Below are 20,190 nucleotides of genomic sequence, written 5' to 3'. Positions count from 1 at the left end.
ATCACAGGAATGTCCTTTAATACTGAAAAATGTACCACACTTTGGGCTCCAGTTTCTGTGTAGCCGTAAACTTCTTTGAGTAGGGATGGAGATCAACCACCTGTCCACTGTCACACTGATGCTGACAGCTGGACATCTTCATCCATGGGATGGATGCCCCTCAGTGCCCCTTGGTGTTTTCTGATTTCCCACTGATGGAAAGATAGACAAGTTTCCATTCCATTCCATTCTATGCCTTTATAAGGATAAAGGTAAGGTTGTCTCCCAGATATGTAGGAAAAATAAGTCTGGAAGAAGTAGGAAAACAGGTCTCCTAGAATGAACAGGGCTTCCATATGGGTCCCAGTGGCAAATGAGATTTGGTATTTATTTATCCATTACATTATGGAACAAAGCAATGGATTTCTTGTGGAGATGTGAAAAAGCTGAAATCCTAAGGCACTGGATAATTTTTCTCAGAAATGGCTGATGTGCTGTCCTCGGGCACGACAAAGGCCCACATCCTCTATGAGCATTAAAAAATACCAGAGATGTGGAAGTTGTCATGTTTTTTGTTTGGGTTTGGTCAGTTTGGACAGCATCAACTTGTGTGTGATTTTAAAATCACCTCTCCCACTCCACAGAAGCAGAGGATGCATTTATCAACAAGGACAAAGTGAAGAAAGAGGTGAAGGCTGCACTGTCAGAAAATGCCACGCTGAGCTGCGAGGTGGCCCAGGAGAAAACGGAGGTGAAGTGGTACAAGGATGGGAAACTCATCACCTCCAGCAAGAAGTTCAAGGTGGAGTCCGAGGGCAAATTGCGTCGTCTGGTGGTGGGCCAGGTGGAGAAGAAAGATGCAGGGGAGTACACCTGTGAGGCTGCTGGCCAAAAACTCACCTTCAGGATTGATGTCACAGGTGGGATACAGATTTTGGGTTGCATTTCATTGGCTTTTCATGGTGTCTGGGTGTTTTCCCCCATTTTCTCTGATGCAATATTAGAAAAGCTGTTAAAGTACATTCTGATGCTGGTCCGAGCTGCCGTTTCAGTGAGGTGGTGTAGGACTGGGCAGACCTAGAGTTGACCTGTTCATATCCTGATGTCAGTTCCTCACTTCCCTGTATATCTCCTTCAGCTAAGGAAGTTAATAAGATTTTTCAATAGTAGGCACTGTGCTCCAAAAATTCTTCCATGGAAATTACCAGTACTGGTTTTCCTCCTCCTGTTATGGGCATTCTTCCATGGAAATCACTGTTTTCCTTCCTCTTTTTTTGCAAGTGGAAGGACAAGAGTGAATGGTCTCAAGTTCCACCAGAGCTTTAGGTTTGATATTCGATAAAAGTTCTTGACCAAAAAGGTTGTCAGGCATTGGTACACACTGCCCATGGAAGTTCCCATCCCTGGAAGGATTTAAAATCTGTGTGGATGTGGCACTTGGGGACCTGGCAGTGCTGGGGGAATAGTTGGACTCCATGATCTTCCAAGTTTTTTCCAGCCTAAATGATTCTGTGATTTCTTTGGTCTCAGTATATTTTACAAGATATCTGGTGAATTTTATCTCATGATCCAGGCAGCCATGGACACCACCTGCATTCTGAGTGATCATTTCTGAATTTGATGTTAAGAAAGGTTTTGTTTGTTTTAATATTTATAGCACTCCACCATCTTTACAGCCAAATCCTTTTTTAATATTAAAATTCTCATCTCATATGCAAAGGTGATCAGAATAGGGAAGCAATTTTCACCTCTGTTTTTTTTATAGCACCAAACAGAGGTTTGGCATTTTATCAGCAGTGTAGAGGAAACACTGTGTTGGGAATCTGTTGACTCCACTCTGTGTGGGGTACCTGGGCTGTGAGCTGGGGCATTTTGACTCTTTTTCATTCTTTATGTAGCTCATTCCTTGGCTTACACAGATGCCAGTTTCAAGTGGAGGATAGGTAAGGAAAGAAGGATAAGTAAGGATAGATTTGAGAGGTGTATTCCAGAGAAAATTCAATATGGACATTGATAGACCATCATAAAATAAAAACACAGATTAATTTGAGTTGGAAGGGACCTTAAAGATCACCTTGCTCCCACCCCCTGCCAAAGGGCAAGGACGCCTCCCACCATCCCAAGTTGCTCCAAGCCCCGTCCAACCTGGCCTGGAACACTTCCAGGGGTGGGACAGCCACAGCTTCTCCAGGCAAAATTGTTACAAACCACATTCATTGTTTGCTGCTTACACTGGTTCATGTGTTGCTGCAGAGGTGTAGTCAGAAAAGAGAAATTTAGTGTTTTGCACATGAACTTCTCTGTCTGAGGGAGCTGTCTGCCTCAGGAAGGTTTCCAGCTCTCTCTCCAGCGAGGTGACCTCGTGGTGGCACAGGGTAATGTGGCCCCTTGCCCTGTGCCACCAGCCTGCCTTAGCTACCGTTGCTGTATTGCTCATGGGAACAGCTGTAACACGACGTGCAAGTCCAGCACTGGCTGGAAAATGATCCACTGTGAAAGTCAGGAGGGATTATGCGTACTCGGAGTGGTTGGCTCTTCTGCAGCAGAAATCCTTCTCTTGCTAGTTTATCCCAAAGTGCAGCGGATTTCTGGGTCTTAATTTATCCTGGTGCCTTTGCACTTGGACAGCTTTTCAGGGTTCGTCTACTCCAGTGCTCCACTGGTAGCACAAAGCCTTCTCTGTTTAAGGACAGGTTGAAGGTTATATGCTCAGTGTTGGGTTTTGGGATGCCACTGTAGTTTTTGGGTTAATATTAAAAAAAAAAAAATCAGCTGCTGCACACCTTGGGACTGAGTTGGACATGTAGAAAAAGAGCTGATTGTGAAATTGCAGTATTTCAGGATTCAGGGTATGCAGTAGAATCCATATTTTAAATCAGTGAAAGTTTCACGTCCTGAAAATATTTTTCCTCATTTCCACTGAATCTTCACTAACCAGTTTCATTTAAGGTTGGAAATGTCATCTTCACTGAATAGTTGTTTAAATTTAAAACAGGTTTCTAAAAGAAATTATAAACTGGTGTAAATCACTTTGGAAGCTGATTAAAAATTTTAGTCACACTTCCTATCAGTATAAAAATGGTTTATATGAAAGGTCAAGAATATAAAGGACAAGTGATATGAATCTAGAATATTCCTGCTCTGATAACCTGACATTTTAAATACAGCCCTCATTGACACAGACTTGTTTTATAACCTATTGAATGCACTCTGCATATTCACACTCAAAGTTGTAGATGGGAGTTTAAATATTAATACTTTTGCAATCAGTTTTGAATGCAAAGCTTGCTGTATGCTCAAGCCCTTTCAGATGTCAAAATGCTGCTGACATGTCCCTTTGAAGAGCTTTGCATTGCCCAGCACAGACCACGTGCCTTCTAAATGACAACAGCATCTCCTCACGCCCCTTCTACAGCCAATATAAACAGAGAAGCTCAAGTTCAGAGTCCCTAAGCTGGATTCCTGCTCTGTGTTGCTCCCTGCAGGACTCCTCTCTTTCTGTGGACTGTGCAATATTCTTAGCAAGGCTGTGATGTGGCCCAGGACCACGTGTGGTGCCACTGTCAGCAGTGGAGGAACTCGACCTGAGCTTACCCCTTCTCCTCACCCTCCCAGGCAGCTGCTGATGTTCAGAGCACAGATGTGATGGAGAGAAAGTCATCCAGGAGGAGCCAAGGATGGCTGCAGGGGGTGACTGGGGAGAGGAAGGCAGTAGCACAGGGGATGGAAGTGGCTCAGAATTCCCGAGAGCTTCCCAGGTCACAGAATCAATGAGATTGGAAAAGCCCTCCCAGACCATCGAGTCCCAGCTGTGCCCAACCTTGTCACCCAGCCCGGAGCATTAAATGCCATGTCCAGGCATTCCTTGGACACCTCCAGGGATGGGCTCTCCAAATCTCCCTGGGCAGCTCCTTCCACTGCCTGACCACCCTTTCCATTAAGAAATTCCTGCTGATGTCCAACCTGAGCCTCCCCTGGCCCAGCTTGAGGCCATTCCCTCTCATCCTGTCTCTTGTTCTCTGGAAGCAGAGCCCACCTTCCCCATGGCTGCACCCTCCTGTCAGGAGGCCAGTTTGCTGTAAAATCACAGATTTTTTTTTTTTTTTTTTTTTTTTTTTTTTAGGAAATAAAAATACACTTCAAATTTTATATGCTGGTTTTCTGTGTAATGTTCATCAAGTGCTTTTCCATATTGAGAACTGTGTCTTTGTCCTGTCTTTGGGATTGTGTTACAAGGTATTTTCTGAGCAGCACCCAATTTCGATCTAAAATACCTGGTAAAATCCTCTAAATAATGTGATAGTGGAGGTGGCAACTCACTATTGTGCTATATTTGGCTCGTTCCAAATGTGGGGAGTAGAAATATCATCAAGACACGAGAGAATTTTATCTTTATATTCATTCATTTTTATATTAATTGTAAGAAATTTGCAAATGGGATGGTTGAGCTGTTCATGAGGACAAGTCAGAGAGGGATGATAATTACATGGACTATATTTTGAGGGTACATAGCTTTATTTATTAGATAAATAGAACTGCAAAGCTGTGTTACTTACAAGAGTTTAATATTGGATTATTTATGTTGGAAAAGACCTGTAAGATCATCATGCCCAATGGTGAAACCAGCACTGCATGGTCCATCTGCAGAGCATCTACACCTCATACAAGTAAGAACTTCTTGACAAAAGATATTTACATCTTCTATATTTTCCCCATTATGTTTCCCTCTTTCAGAGGCAGTTGATGCCTTTGTCCACAAGGAGAAGGTGCAGAAAGAGGTGAAGGCTGCACTGTCAGAAAATGCCACGCTGAGCTGCGAGGTGGCCCAGGAGAAAACGGAGGTGAAGTGGTACAAGGATGGGAAACTCATCACCTCCAGCAAGAAGTTCAAGGTGGAGTCCGAGGGCAAATCGCGTCGTCTGGTGGTGGGCCAGGTGGAGAAGAAAGATGCAGGGGAGTACACCTGTGAGGCTGCTGGCCAAAAACTCACCTTCAGGATTGATGTCACAGGTGGGAGAATGTGCTGCATCCCTGTTTTATATCCTGAAAAAACGGAAATCCCTGTTTTTCATCCTTAAAAATTCAAGGAGGGGAAAGTTATATGGCTTGTCAAACTCCATCTCAACAGGCAGTGACCAAGCCAGCACTTAGCGGGTGTTGGCTTACTCATAAAATGATGTTCAAGCTGTGAGATCTGTTTTTTAGAAACTAAGCATGCAGTGGATTTCTGTAGCCCCAAACTCAGGTCAGGCTGAAGATCACTGGGAAATTCCTCTGGGAATCTTGGGGAGATGCACTGATAGCAAACAGAGAATGCAGTAATTTCTGGATAAATTAAAGGGCACAGCAAATCTGAGCACAGGCATTCTCTTGTGAAACCTCCTTTCTGAAATATAGTTTATTACAGAGGAAACCTTTATATTATGGCCTCTGTCAACTGGATGGAAATGCCAGAACTGTTCTCAGAAGCAGGAAATAAGGAAACCAGCTCTTTTCTCCTTGATATTCAAGGCAACTTTTAATCTTGACATCCTTCAGTTGGATCTTGATGAATTTAAAAGAAATTGAAGAGTTCATACATTAGATTTATTTTTGACCATGGCATGGTGCAAATACAATGGAGGCTGGCTAATTTTCATTAGAAAAAAATAATTTGGGGATCACACATCTAGAGAAAAGTTGGGAAATAAAGATGCAGATACAGAATAGGCTCACAAAATTTGTTTTTCCAACAATGTATTTGTTTTCTTAGCAAAGTAAACTGCATCTCTTGGGTTGGTTGGACAATTTAATGCTTGTCCTCTTACAGCAAACCTGTAAGAGACCTCATCCACCTTAGTGCTGCTGGGTTTTGGGATATGTTACTTTCTTCAGATTTTGAAGAAAGGTAGTGCTGGATATTAAAGCAATTTTGAGGCTGTGCCTTGGACTACCAGAGAATGACTCCTTCACTGGCAGTGGATGTAATTAAAATGCTACAGATCCAGTAGGTGCTGGCAGCAGGGAATGTGAATGGGAAATTAATTTCAGCGCCACAATTGAAAAGACGATGTGTGCATTTGGGAAGGGATCTGTGAATTTTCAAAGTCTGCCCTTGTGCCCTCAATTGCAGAGGCAGAAGATGCTTTCATCAAAAAGGAGAAGGTGCAGAAAGAGGTGAAGGCTGCACTGTCAGAAAATGCCACGCTGAGCTGCGAGGTGGCCCAGGAGAAAACGGAGGTGAAGTGGTACAAGGATGGGAAACTCATCACCTCCAGCAAGAAGCTCAAGGTGGAGTCCGAGGGCAAATTTCGTCGTCTGGTGGTGGGCCAGGTGGAGAAGAAAGATGCAGGGGAGTACACCTGTGAGGCTGCTGGCCAAAAACTCACCTTCAGGATCGATGTTACAGGTAGGAGAAGATTCTTTGGCCCATCAGTCTTATTTCTGGAAGCTTTAGTAAAATTTACATTATTTTATAATTCTTCTTCATGTTACACTTAAAATTTTTGGAGTACCTCGTTGGCATGGCCTAGGATGGGTACAAATACAAGTTTTCATCACACATTCTTTGTAAAACATTTAAAATTCTTAAAACAGGGAGCTGAATCCCTGGAAAATTTTGGGAGCTACACACCACTGGAGGGAAAGGGCTGTAAAAAAAAAAAGGTACTGATTGTCCATGTCCTTCTTCCCATCTTGGTGCAACGAGAACAAATCTGCATTCACAGCTCATTCTCAGTGCAGTGTCATGGTGGAAAGCCTGCCCAATTTCCACACTCCTTTTCTTTACCTTGGAAGTGCTCATTTCAGCCTGAAGGGAGTCATGGAAGTAGGGCTTGATATATATTAAGGTCTTTAAGGTGTTAAGAAAATGGCAAGTGAGGAAAGGAAGTGTCGTGGAGACTCATTCCAGTTGTATTTCCCTACTGGGGCCATAGAGAGGAAGAATAGATTCAGCTTCCCAGCTTCCTCACTGCTTCCCAATCCAATTCCAAGTGATGTGGCTGCTGTGTCTCTGGAGAACAAGGGGATTTCACCACTTGGATGTGAGATGAGCTGAGCTTTTCCCAAGGTTGTGCTGAGAACAAATAACAGGGTCTTGGACATGTCAGTGCTGGTCTAGCACCTTTCTCATTTAACAAAATGACCTAAGAAGAAGCAGAAACAGCTGCTGAGAATCAAATAAATCAATTTTATGGGACTATCATGCAGCATGGAACAGCTCCTTCCTCTGAAAATTTGATAGTTTGCAATTAACTTCAAAACATGTCCTGCCTTGACTGGGTCCTGCCCGACAATGTTTTTATGAACCATAGAGAGATTACTGCTGTCAAAAACCATAAAATAGGCAAAAATCCCACCACAAAACCCCCACCACAAGGTCCTTTGCATGTTCTCCTGATAGACTTAGATGTGGACTCTCATGTCAGAGGGTTTTTTTCCAGTGTTGCCTGTAAGCCACGATACGGGGATTGAGCAACATCATATTTTGGAGAAAGTCTGGATTTCTCTCTCTTTCCAGAGCCAGAAATTGTGTTTACAAACAAGGAGAAGGTGCAGAAAGAGGTGAAGGCTGCACTATCAGAAAATGCCACGCTGAGCTGCGAGGTGGCCCAGGAGAAAATGGAGGTGAAGTGGTACAAGGATGGGAAACTCATCACCTCCAGCAAGAAGTTCAAGGTGGAGTCCGAGGGCAAATTGCGTCGTCTGGTGGTGGGCCAGGTGGAGAAGAAAGATGCAGGGGAGTACACCTGTGAGGCTGCTGGCCAGAAACTCACCTTCAGGATCGATGTCACAGGTAGGAGAAGATTCTTTGCCAGAATTCAGTAGAGGCCAATACAGCAATAATTTAAATAACTATTCCACCATGACTCAGTGGCAATAGTATGGATTTTCTTGCAGCCTGCGGAGTTCACTTGATTTTTTGTGCTTGGTTGCCTGGATTTGTGAAAATTGGAATATTTGGCTTTAGCATGTTTAGCAAGTTCTGTCTCATTCTTAGCCAGTCTAACAGTTCTCTGTTAGGACTAAAATAGAGATAATTAATGTTCAGATCCCTTCCATTCCTGTGATCCCAAAAGGGTGATCCTTGTACACTGAAGTTCTTGAAAACAAAGGGCCATTACAGAATCCTTTCCTTGTTAGTCTTGCAATCCTGTTTTGGAAGATTTGGAGGCTGGAATATGTTTTGTCATTTGCAGTATCAGCAGCAGCACATCTCAAGATGGGTTGTAAACAGCATTTTTTCTGAATTTGGGCTGTTGTGTGACTGAGATCTCAGGTTTCTGAGATGTCTTACTATTCCTGCCAGGTGTTAAATGCCCCTTTGCTGTGAAATATTCCAAGAAATTGCTTTATTGTGTCTGAGATCTTAAGTAAAGGGAATTTGGGAGCTTATAGTGATATGCAGGACAGATGTTCTTTGGGAAAGTTTGAATTAAATATATTTTTACCTGGTGACTAGCAACTGTGGGGTTGATGCCAAGGCTTCCCTTGGTCCTTTCCATTCCTAGGCTCTTATGTCCCAATTTTCCAAGTGGCAACTCCATCCCACAGAAGCATAGACACTGCTCAGTGATAGCAATTGGTTTTGGCAAGTGACAACCTAAATATTTTCCAAACCTCTCCACAGAAATCTGTAAAATTAATCTAATTTTAACCCGTCAACAATTATTTTCTTCCTTTTCTGTGCTCAGAGCCCAAACCTGCATTTATAAACCAGGAAAAGGTCCAGAAGGAGGTGAAGGCTGTCCTGACAGAAAGTGCCACCCTCACGTGTGAGGTAGCACAGGATGCAACTGAAGTGAAGTGGTACAAGGATGGAAAACTGCTCGTTTCCTCTCGGAAATTCAAAATAGAGACCTTGGGCAAATCCCGGCGCCTGGTGGTAGAGCAGCTGGAGAAGAGGGATGCTGGGGAATACGTCTGTGAGGCTGCAGGCCAGAAGCTGACCTTCAAACTGGAACCAACTGGTGAGTGCTCACTTTGCGGTGGGAAGAACCAGTCCCTGTGGCTTAGAGGAAAACTGGATATTCCTGACAAAGCAGCCTTGGCACAGCCACTGTCTCCCCTGGAGAAACACCAGTGAGACACATTACACATTAATTCTTAATCTAGCAGTGTAGAGGTGGGAAATTTGGACTTTTTTGGGGGTCTGGAAATGGTACATAGCTTTTTGCTTATCTCTTTCCCACACCATGTCGCCCATCATCTTTCAGTGCTGGGGAGCTGAAAGTAGATGTGGGAAGTTTTGAAGAGCAGCAGTGGAGCTATGGGGAAAAGTGACTCAAAAAACCTGGTCTGCTTCTTGTGTGTGCCCCAAAAATGACTGATTTTGTGGCAAAGGGTTGTACAAGATAGAAAGGAGGGCAAAAAGAAGGGACTGGAATCACAGAATGGTTTGGGTTGGAAGGAACCTTAAAGGTCAAGTTCCAGCCCTCCTGCCAGTGAAGCAAATAGAAAACAGGCCATAAATTCAGCCCATTAAGATCTCTTCTTAATTTTAGCTAAGATCCTAAAAAGAGGAAGAGAAATAATTATAGGCAATTTTACTTCCAAGAAACAAGCTTTTTATGGGCAGCTTATAAAATATGAATTATTTGCATTTCCTTTCCTCTGTTTCTTTTCTAAACAGAAGCTCTGGGTTGCCTGAGAGACCATTTTCTTTCTTCCTGCTCAGGAAAAGATTATACCAGCCACAAATATTGAGCCATATTCCTTGGATTATTACAGGTTATGGATGAGCTGTTGGTGCAAGTCCTGAAGAGAGAGCAATGTAAAAGTGCTGTGTCAAGGATTTGAGCATAAAGTTGTTAATTTCCCTGGTTTATTGTCTTTTCTAGAACCAGAGGCTAAGTTTGAAAAGAAAGTTGTCCAGAAAGAGCCTCTCATTGTTCAAGAACACGAAAGCATCACGCTGACAACCTCAGTCACGCCTGAAACCGCTGCAGTGAGGTGGTTCAAGGATGGTACAGAAATCAAGGCGAGCAAGAAATGTGTGATAAAAAGTGAGGGGGGCGTCCAGGACGCTGACAGTGAACGCAGCTGAGAGCACAGACTCTGCCCTCTACACCTGCCAGACAAAAGATGACAAGCAGGAATTCAGAGTCCAGGTGAAAGGTGAGCAGTGCCCAGGTCACAGCCCAACCCAACAGCTGCACTTCCCTCATGGTGGGGTGGAGGTGAAATCCAAACTCTTCTGGAAACTGTTCTGACCTCAAGGCTTCTTGCACCTTCTTCTCTGGATGCCCCACCATGGGCCAGTAAAATTCTCCATGTTCCAAATTTCCAGTTTTTGTCTTTTGCTGGTCAATTTGGAATGTGGAAGCTCATGATGGGTACTTCTGGTGTTTTCTCCCCTCCTGTTTCTGTATCGTCCTATAGAATGACAGGGACCTGAAAATATCATGTCAAAGGAATCTGCCTGAATTTCCATGTTTCTAGTTAGATTTTCTTTCCCTCAGCCCCAAATTCTTAGGGCCATTTTATTTGTTTACTTATTTATTTCCAAAGTTGGGCAGAACCAGTTTCTTAGAACAGGCTTCTTCTCTTTTCCTCCCTCACTCTTTTCCCTTCTCCTGGATCTCAGAAATCCCAGTGAAGTTTGCCAAGAAGCTGGAGGCCGTGAAAGCTGAGATTGGTGGCAGCGTGTCCCTGAGCTGTGAGCTGAGCCATGCCAAAGGGAAGGTGACGTGGAGCAGGAATGGTGTGGAGATCAAGCCCAGCAAGCGTTTCCAGATCCGTGAGGAGGGAATCAAACGAACCCTGACGATAACGGGGATCCGGGCTGAGGATGAGGGAGAATATTCCTGCGAGTCCAGGGATGACAAGAGCAGCATCACCATCGTCCCCAAATGTATGTGTCTAATGGTGACAGTGTGGAGGGATCCCTGGGTTTTGTCCCCTGCAAAGCTGAATTTGTTTGTGTGTCTGGGGTGACTCCTGTGTTGAGAACAAAATGCAGAACTCCCCTCTCGGTGTCAGTGGAACCTCTATTTGTGAAAAACATAATGGTTGTGAGAGCTGTTGGGCCCAGGTCTCAATATTGATCTTCATATTGCATTTGAGGCTGGAATTAATTTTCCCAAATAAAAGATGGGATTTTATTTCCCCTCCTTTTTTTGCTTCTCTTGGTACACAAAATTTACTCAGACATGGGAAATATGATAATCCACTATTGTCATCATTTACTGTAAGTAATCAAATTCCTGCTTCCAGTAAAACTTCCAGTAAAAATGGAAGCTTTTAGCTGTTTGGAGGTACTCATGCCATGCCTCAAGGACATGCTCCTGAATGTTTTACCTCTATCCATCAGCTCCCAGAGTGGTGAAATTCGTCACAAGTCTCAACAGCGTGGTGTCTGAGGAAGGAAAAGAGGCCGTGTTCAAGTGCACCGTCTCCCCCAGTGATGCCGTGGTCACCTGGCTCAGGAATGGTGCCAAGATTGAAGCCAGCAAGAAATACATGATCTCTCAGAAGGACACCAACCACAGCCTCACCATCACTGACCTGACACTGGAAGATGCAGCTGAAATCACTGCCAATGCTGAGGGTGTGGAAAGCACAGCCAACCTCAGAGTCAGAGGTAAGAGGTGGCAGTGCCCCTTTGACAGGCTGGAACTGTCACCCTGCCCAAGACACAGGCTTGGAATTAGATGGTCTTTAAGGTCCTTTTCAACACAAGCCATTCAATGATGATGTTGTTTTACGTGGCTTTCTCTCTGATTATGTTAGCAGCAGGGAATTTCTGCTTTAGCATCTTTAAATAGGAGTGCCCAGAATACTTTGTGTTTGGAGGTACATGAGCCACTGGTTTAATTTTCTTTCAAAACCTGTTTTCTGGATCTTCTACATTCCTGCTAATATTTCCTCTCTTGCAGAAGCCTCAATCTCCTTCACGAAGAAGCTGGAGCCCAAAACAGTTGAGGAGAGGGAGACAGTGACCTTGGAGGTAGAGCTGAACAAGCCTGCAGAGGTGAAGTGGATGAGGAACAGCATTGTGCTGAAGCCCAGTGACAAAATAGAGATCAAAGCTGAGGGAACAAAGCACACCTTGGTGGTCAAGGACATCTCCTTCGCAGACCGGGGCTTCTACTGCTGCGAGAGCCCCGATGACAAGACCCAAGCCAAGATCAATGTGGAAAGTGAGTTCAGTGATCCTCAGTTCTATAAATACCCCAGGCAGGGTTTGGAGGTGGATTCTGGTCTCTGCATTATCATGGGGACACAGGGACAAAGCCATGGGCTTGGCCACCAGTGAAATGACCTAGAGGAGGTGAAAGCTAAGCCATGAACAAAGAATGTCTGACTGGTTCCTGTTGCCTCCATCTCATCCCACCAGCTTTGACCTTTAAGCTGCTTGAAAATTTCTTCTGTTTTCTCTCTTTCTCATTCCCTGATAGGCTCTGTGTTTTTTCTTGGTATGATTTTTTTACCAAAAATCCCTCTTCAGCCATCCATTGCCCTCATTTTTCTCTGCAAACCACCTCATTCAGAATGTCTGTATATTCAGTCAAGGTCTAAAAAACTACAAAAGCAAATCTTCTGTTTGAGAGTGTTTCACTCTCAGAGTGTAAACTAATGGTGCCTCATCCATAGCCCTGTACTCCTGTTCCTTTCCTACATCTTTTTTGTAATAATTGTCACAGGATAGGTGAAAACAGGATTTAATGACTCAAGGACTGTCTAATTTTGTCCATAAAGTCCTTGCCACCAACTGGTGCTGGGCTGGTTCTAAATAGTAGGTGAGGAAGGACTTGAAAACAGTCTTTAGGGTGTTTGATGTCTTACAAAGTGGAAAGGAACAATCTCCGTGATGCCAGGAAATAATGGGCTTCAGGTGCAGTGAGAAAGATCTAGGTTATATTCTAAAAAAGGTTTTTAATGGTCAGATGACTGAATAGGTTGTCTGGTGAGGTCTTGGAGCCTTCATCACGTTTTTGAGGTTTTTTTTGATTGGCAACTTAATTACTTTTATTGGTGATACAAGTTTAAACACTAAATCTATTTTACTGGATGATAGGGCATGGATGTCTTGTCACAGGAACAGGTAATATCCACCCAAACCATGGGTGTTTTGGCAACCAGCCTGTGATGTGTCAGCATATTTTGCACCAGCTATGGTTTGTTGTTTTTGGTATTTTCTGGTTTGTTTTTTTTTTTTTTTTTTTTTTTTTTTTTTTTTTTTTTTTTTTTTTTACCTTTTACTATAGCTTTTTCCTCCCACCCTTGTTTTATCCTGATTGAAGGACTGCACAGTATTGCCATGGACTTATTTGTCTTTCTTTTGCTAAAAACTGATAGACCTCGATAGAAAAGGGGACGGTGGTGTTTTCTGTGACATTTGGTTGACATGTTTGTCTCATGAAAGCCATTTAAAAAATAGCAGCTATGGTAGTGGTGTGGTCATGAACAGGTTTTATTTCCTGTAAAAGTAATTGTTTAATTGGCACCAGCTAATTGGCAGGTGCATGAGCAATGGGGAAATAATCCATTTTGGAAGTCCTCAGGCTATTTCACAGCTGCTGCTGTGAGATCTCCAACTTTCCATGTTGTTTTCCAGTGAGGCAGATCAAGCTGGTGAAAGGCCTTCAGCCCCTGGAGGTGGCTGAGAAAGGGACTGTCACCTTCGAGGTGGAGGTGTCCCACGAGGACGTGGAGGGGACCTGGCAGAAGGATGGTGTTCGTCTGAAACCCTCACCCAACGTCAGCTTCAGTGTCCTGGGCAAAAAACACTCGCTGACTCTCTCCTCGGTGGCTCTGGAAGATGCAGGACTCATCTCCTTCAAAGCAGAGGGCATTAACTCATCAGGGAGGCTCACTGTGACAGGTACACGAGGGTACTCCAGCCCTGCTTGGGGTGGTGGGTGCAATTGTCTTCTCCTGAGCTGGAAAGCAAACTTGAGAAGGCAACAAATTTTCCTTGTCACTGCAAGGGATGTAAAGCACGATTATGTTCCCTCTGAGGCCAACAGGATCACTGTTGGCACAGAACAATGGCAAAGTGGGAGGGAATGATAAAGCGCCCAAACCAATACAAATTTTATTTATCATGAAAGCCAGGCTCTGCCTGCCCATCAGTGCTTGTGTGACCCCATTCCCCACTCATAGGACTTTCTCTTTCCTTTCCAGAATTGCCTGTGAGGATCAGCAAACCTTTGGCAGATGTCAGTGTAACTCAGAAGCTCAAGGCCACATTCGAGTGTGAGCTGTCCAAACCCAATGCCAATGTGAAGTGGTTCAAGGTACAGCACTTAATGGATTGTGATATTTTAATTTCTGACTTCTCTGGAAGGGAATGGGAGCCTTAAATTTTACTTCCAGGGAATATAAGCCTGAGCCTTTGCAGTAAAGATCTTAACAAAGCTCTTTTGTCCTTATGTTCATTTTCTCTCACAGTTTATCACACTCAGGTTTTTATTTACTGTATTTGTATATTGGATTGAAAGTTAAACTTTTCTGTTCTTGCACAGAATGTAAGTACTGCTGTTACAGACTTGCAGTCTTCACTCCACACCAAGCAGTATTCCCCCAGTATTTACAGCTGTTTTGGGAAATGGGATATAAAGGGAAGCCTCAATTTCCTTTGTCAGTGACAATCCAGTTCCCTTTCCCTAGACACTTATTTTGGGGATCAGCTCTGGCATTTCATGTACTTCCCTTGGGGCTCAGCTGATACCTTCCTTAATCTGGGGTAACATCAGTTCTTCAAGATGGAATTTGGGCTGAAAGAGTCATCTCATTTCCAACCTTCCTCCATGAGCAGGGACATCTGCAACCAGATCAGATTCCTCAGAGCCCTGTTCAACCTGCTCTTGAATGTTTCCAGGGATAGGGCATCCACCACCCCTCTGGGCTACCTCTGCCAGTGTTTTGCCGCCCTCATTGTGAAAAGCTTCTTCCTTATTTCCAGTCTAAATTTGACCCTCTTTTAGTTCAAAACCATTTATGTCTGAAGGGACTTGCTGCCAACCCTGCATGGTGTCTTAAGCTTTCAAAAAAGGTATCAGAGATAATCCAAAATTTCTGTGTGTTCTTCAGCTATTGCAGCTTCCCGAAATCTTTGCCCTGTGATGAATATTCAACATATGTTCCTTTAAACACAGTTTTCCATTCAGTCCAACAAGAAGGATGAAATAAGCACAGATCTGAATGTCTGTTTTGCTTATTGCAGATCTACAGGAGTTGAGGGTGATCTGCTTTGATCTTTTCCCCTTCTAGGATGGGAAGGAGATCCGGCAAAGTAAAAACATTGGGATTATCTCCCAAGGAAATAAGAGAAGCCTCATTATTCACAAGTGTGAATATGAAGACCAGGGAACCTATACATGTCAAGCAGCTGAAGATAAGACATCAGCTACTCTAAAGGTTCATGGTATGTTTGGCTGAAGTAGGAAAATACATTTACTGCAGCGTTTTTGGCTAGACAGCAAGAAATTCTTTGTGGAGTGTTATTCACAATTGCTCATTTTGATTAAGTTTCTCTTCCTTGTGAGAAAATGTTAGCAAAGCTGTCCTGTGCTTGCTCTATCCTTGCAGTATTTTTGGAAGAGGTCCTATCTCAGTTTTCCGTTTCTCATAAGTAATTTCTATTCTCTGGAATCTGAACGGTGTTTCTGGATTGGCAAGTCAGGAAATACTGGGCATCCTGGCCCGAAGCAGGGATTCAGTGGCTGGTGCTGATGTGGTTTGGTGGCACCATTGTCATAGGGGTAATTTGCCTGAATAGGGACTGGACAAGCCTTGGGTATGAGCTCAAGAAGTGCCCTCATTTTTAGGTTATAAATACTAAGGAAAGAGTGGTTATTTCTGCCTGCACCTCTCCTTTATGCTCGAGGCAGTTTTTCCATCTGAGTGTTGCACTGAGCAACTGATGAAGGACCAGGTGTGTTTTGTCACCAGGCTCAGAAGGACCTGAGATGAGCTCTGAGATAAAGGCAAGTTACTCAACAGACAGCTCTGCTGTGCCCTGACAAGTGTTGTTTTCTGAAGGGGCATCTGAAAATCAGATCAGCTCTTTCTTAGTGAAAGACAGAGCATCTTTCTCATTGCTTACTAGATGCTGTCCTCATGTGGCCGCTTGGGTTCAGCAGTATCTTAATGAACATCTGCCCCATGGCTCTGTTGGACTCCCCCTTTTCTCCCTGGTTTTGGGGTTGGGATGGGTTGTTGTTGCATTTCAGCTCTGCTCCTGAGGCTGATCCAAGGTATATCAAAGGTATATCAAGGCCTTCTCTGTCAAAAAGAAAGGGCTGCAGTAGCAGAGATAAATAGATCAGTTCTGACAAAAGGAGTGCCAAGGTGCAGAGTTAGAGGATTATACTCAGTTCAGGAAACTCTGAAAAATGATATCTTCTATGTAAAACAGAGGAGAGCATGCAGAGAAGCATGAATGAGGCAAGTTTATAATGACCTAGGATTGTAGACTTTTGTTTAGTTTTTCTTGGTGAATTTGCTTTCATTAATATATGTATTTCTTTCATTAATACCCGCATGAAGTTCCAGCATCCATAAAATCCTCTTACAGTAAGCTTCAGCCATAAAAAATATTCACTGTATTGAAGAGAGAAACTACCCAGGAAGAAAGGCTGGTCTAAAATAAAACACAGTCCTGTTTTTTTTTTTTTTTTTCCATGTAATTATGCAGAAAGTAAACACACCATACTCACTTATGAAGAAACCCCCCAAATAAATATCTGTCTTTATGATTTCACAGCCCGAGATGTCAAGATTGTAAAACCACTGGAAGATGTGGAAGTGAACGAATACGAGAGTGCATCTTTCATCTGTGAGATCTCTCACGACGAGGTCGAAACCCAGTGGTACAAAAATGACAACAAGCTGAAGACTTCCGACAACATCAAAATGCGGCAGGATGGTAGGAGGAAAAAAAAAGGGGATTTTGGTCTGGAATGGGGGTGGGTTGGAGGGAGAGTCTGGCATGGGAGACTAGAAAATAAGGTTTTGCTCTGGGACAGCTGAGCTGTGTCTGTTTTTGTGTCTGTTCCCAGGAAAGACCTATTCCCTGACATACACACGTGTCCAGGTTGAGGATGCAGCTGAGATCAAATTCGTAGCAGAAAAGGCAGAATCTCGTGCTCAGCTGACTGTAAAAGGTAATTCTGCTGTTCGTGCCACCACTGCTTCTGCTTTCTCACGTTACAAAACAATTCACTTCCCTCACTTTGCATGTGAAGGTTAAAAAAAGTCCTACAGTGTTCAAAGAAAGAAAAACTGCCTACTTTGCTGCCTGGTAAATATCAGCTAGGAGTTTATTTTGGCTTAATTCCAGTTAAATTTTCTCAGGAGGTTGGATTTGCACCTTTAGAGTGCAAATTTAAAGTTATGCGTGAAATTTGAGGCACAAAAAGCTGTACCTTGACTTTATCTTGCATTTTCACTTTCTTGTGTATGTATACAAAACCCAGCATTTTTTTGTGTGTTTAACTAAAACAATGTGATAGAAGGAGAGAAAGGGAAGATGTTTGAATTAACACACTGCTGAGGAGCTCAGGAAACTGGAGATCTGTCCCTGGTTTTGCTGTAGCACTGCTGTGAGCTGTTGAGGGAAAACCACCTGTTACTTCTGCAGTTCAGCCACTCCAGTGGTAAAATACAGAGGAAAAGTTTCCCTTTAATTAACTCTTACTAATTAAACTTGTTAATTGAGTGCTCAGCATAGCAGGGGTTCCCGTCACCATCCAAATTACTGCACATAAAAGAAGTATTGCTAATAAGTTCTTATGGAGGCCGTTCTGATTACTCCATTTTCTTTGCCCTCGTAGAGCTGCCCGTAAAAATCGTGAAGCCCTTGCGGGATAAGATCGCCCTGTGGAAGCACCGGGGGGTCCTGGAGTGCCAGGTGTCCCGAGCCAATGCCAAGGTCCGGTGGTTCAAAAAGGATGTGGAAATTCACCCCGGCGAGAAATACGAAATCGTGAGCGAGGGCGTCTATCGGAAACTCGTCATCAACGACGCTGACTACGAGGATGAGGACACGTACACCTGTGATGCCTTCGATGACAAAACCAGTGCTAATTTCTTTGTTGAAGGTAGAAAACCCCTTTTTTTCACCCCTAGAATGCACTGGGAAGAGGATGGGCTGATGCACTTGTTGTTTACTTTGGAGACACAATACTGCTTAAAAGTGAATTTTAATTCATGTTATTTATTCTGAAGTCCATTGGTGTTGAATCTTCTTACACACAGGAACATGCTGAAAAAATCAATATATGGTATATTCTCCTAAGGAAAATGAGGAAATTCCCATTCCAGGGACATTTACCAAATGTATAGGATAAAATCTGTTTTTCAGATATATGTTGCAGCTCCTTTCATCCACATCTGCATTCCAATGAACCTTCTTTTCCATTTTATAGTATTGCATATTTGATATCAGTATAGGAAGGTAACTTTAGAATTAGGACTAGGAATCAAGAGATATAGATTCACTTTCTGGCCTTTGACCAGCAGTATCTGCTTGCTTTTATACAGAATAAAAAGATGTTTTAAAGTATTTTGAGTTCATAAGTGCAGAAAAGATGTTATGAGTGTTCAGGCTGATAATGGAAAAGCTTTCATGGCTCCTAAATCCCTGCTCTCTTGTTCCATCCAGAGCAAGCCATTAATATTGTAAAAGAATTGTGTGATGAGGATGTGACTGAGCCTGAAGAAGCCAATTTCGAATGTGAGACATCCATTCCATCTGTGAAACCTGCCAAGTGGTTCCTGAAGGGAGCAGCCTTGCAGGCTGGCAGAAACATCATCATGCAGCAGGAAGGCACCATCCACAGGCTGACAATAATAAAAACAAGTGTTGATATGACAGGCACCATCCAGTTCTCCATTGGCAAATCCAAATCCACGGCGAACCTGCTCGTCAGAGGTAATGTGATTTTTAATATATATAATGTGAATCAGAACAAAGATCTTCCCTCTCACAGTAGCTGGAAAGTAATTTGTCATAAACATTCTCTATTCTGGGCTGGGTTCTTGGAAATGTGTGTGTACCTGGAAGATCTGTTTAGTTCCCAGTTGTTGGGAGTGATGCTGGATGTACCAACTGAGGCAGAAATGTCTTAGGAAGGGATCTGATTAAATGACTTTGGTGTCCCTGGTATTCAAATCTATCAAGCTAAAACTGGTTTCTGGTTTATTTTTATTCTCTTGATTTTACCAAGGAGGAGAAAACAGATGAAATTTGCCAGGAGAGTTTATTTTGTCCCATTTCTGAACTAGACAAGTTTGATAGCTCATTTACTTAATTCATTTTGTCATTGACTTGATGTAGGACAAAGCCTCAAGGCTTTTTATCTTCTGCTGTCACCATGGTAAATCTCTCCAATCACATCCTGAAGTCCTTGTTTTGTCTTTCATTTGCTCTTACTTGAATGAAAACCTCAATTAGAGAGCAATTCAGCAAGCACTGAGCCAGAAGTGGACCATGAATTTGGTGGTTAATATACAGTATTATCTTACAGAAATCAACTTTCCTTATAGATCATCATGCTGTTGGAACTTCAAAACACATGAGCTCTGTCAGAGACACTTGTAGCAGAACCTGAGCAGTTCACAAAACAAAGTCATATATGAAATTAATGGGCATGAAATACAGATTAAAACCTTCCTCTTCTTTAGATTGATCCATTCTTCTTCCCCACCCCTGCTTGGCAGATTACCACATCCAGATCACCAGGAAGCTGGAGGACAAGACCGTCCTGGAGCGACACTCGGTCATCCTGTCCTGTGACTTCAGGCCTTCCCCAAAGCACGTGAAGTGGTTCAAGGGCCAAGTGCTCATTGAGCCCTCAGAGAAGTACAAAATCAAGCGTGACCAGTACTCAGCAGAGCTCAAGATCATGAAGGTAAAGCCCGAAGATGCTGGCGTGTACAAGTGCAGGGCTGGGATCGCTGAGACCGAAGCCACGCTGAGTGTTGAAGGTACGAGAGGTTTAGAGCAGCAGGGCTGGCCTGGTGCTGGTCTTTATGGTTCTCTGTTTCATTCAAGGTTCCTCCTCCTGAGGAGAGGTAGATTCACACAGTTATCTTCTAATTTTATATAAATGCAGTGCCACGAGCAAACTTCTGATTCCAGAGTCCTGAAATCCATCTTTTGCTCTGAAGTTGGTAATGCGTGTGGGAGGGCACCAAGTGGATAAGGCACAAATAACATTTGTCAAGGCACGTTTTTGTCCATTTCACACAAAGAGTTAGACCTCTGGTGATTTTAACTAA

The 20,190-nt window shown here is 43.3% G+C and overlaps 1 protein-coding gene across 1 annotated transcript in view; it reads left to right on the top strand.

Annotated features, from left to right (window-relative positions):
• OBSCN (obscurin, cytoskeletal calmodulin and titin-interacting RhoGEF) overlaps positions 1-20,190 on the top strand; it is a 145,247-nt gene that overhangs the window by 31,557 nt on the left and 93,500 nt on the right. The window contains 18 exon segments of the mRNA XM_068176205.1: positions 624-899; positions 4,714-4,989; positions 6,092-6,367; positions 7,481-7,756; positions 8,655-8,930; positions 9,801-9,976; positions 9,978-10,077; positions 10,547-10,813; positions 11,273-11,542; positions 11,838-12,101; positions 13,520-13,786; positions 14,089-14,201; positions 15,178-15,331; positions 16,673-16,834; positions 16,968-17,072; positions 17,742-18,008; positions 18,572-18,841; positions 19,630-19,896. Coding sequence (XP_068032306.1) covers positions 624-899; positions 4,714-4,989; positions 6,092-6,367; positions 7,481-7,756; positions 8,655-8,930; positions 9,801-9,976; positions 9,978-10,077; positions 10,547-10,813; positions 11,273-11,542; positions 11,838-12,101; positions 13,520-13,786; positions 14,089-14,201; positions 15,178-15,331; positions 16,673-16,834; positions 16,968-17,072; positions 17,742-18,008; positions 18,572-18,841; positions 19,630-19,896 — 4,062 coding nt within the window.

This window comes from Anomalospiza imberbis, chromosome 1 (genome assembly GCF_031753505.1).
Source record: "Anomalospiza imberbis isolate Cuckoo-Finch-1a 21T00152 chromosome 1, ASM3175350v1, whole genome shotgun sequence".
Classification (NCBI taxonomy): Eukaryota; Metazoa; Chordata; class Aves; order Passeriformes; family Viduidae; genus Anomalospiza; species Anomalospiza imberbis.
The sequence above is the reverse complement of the archived record's forward strand: the minus strand, read 5'-3'. Positions and strand labels throughout refer to the sequence as shown.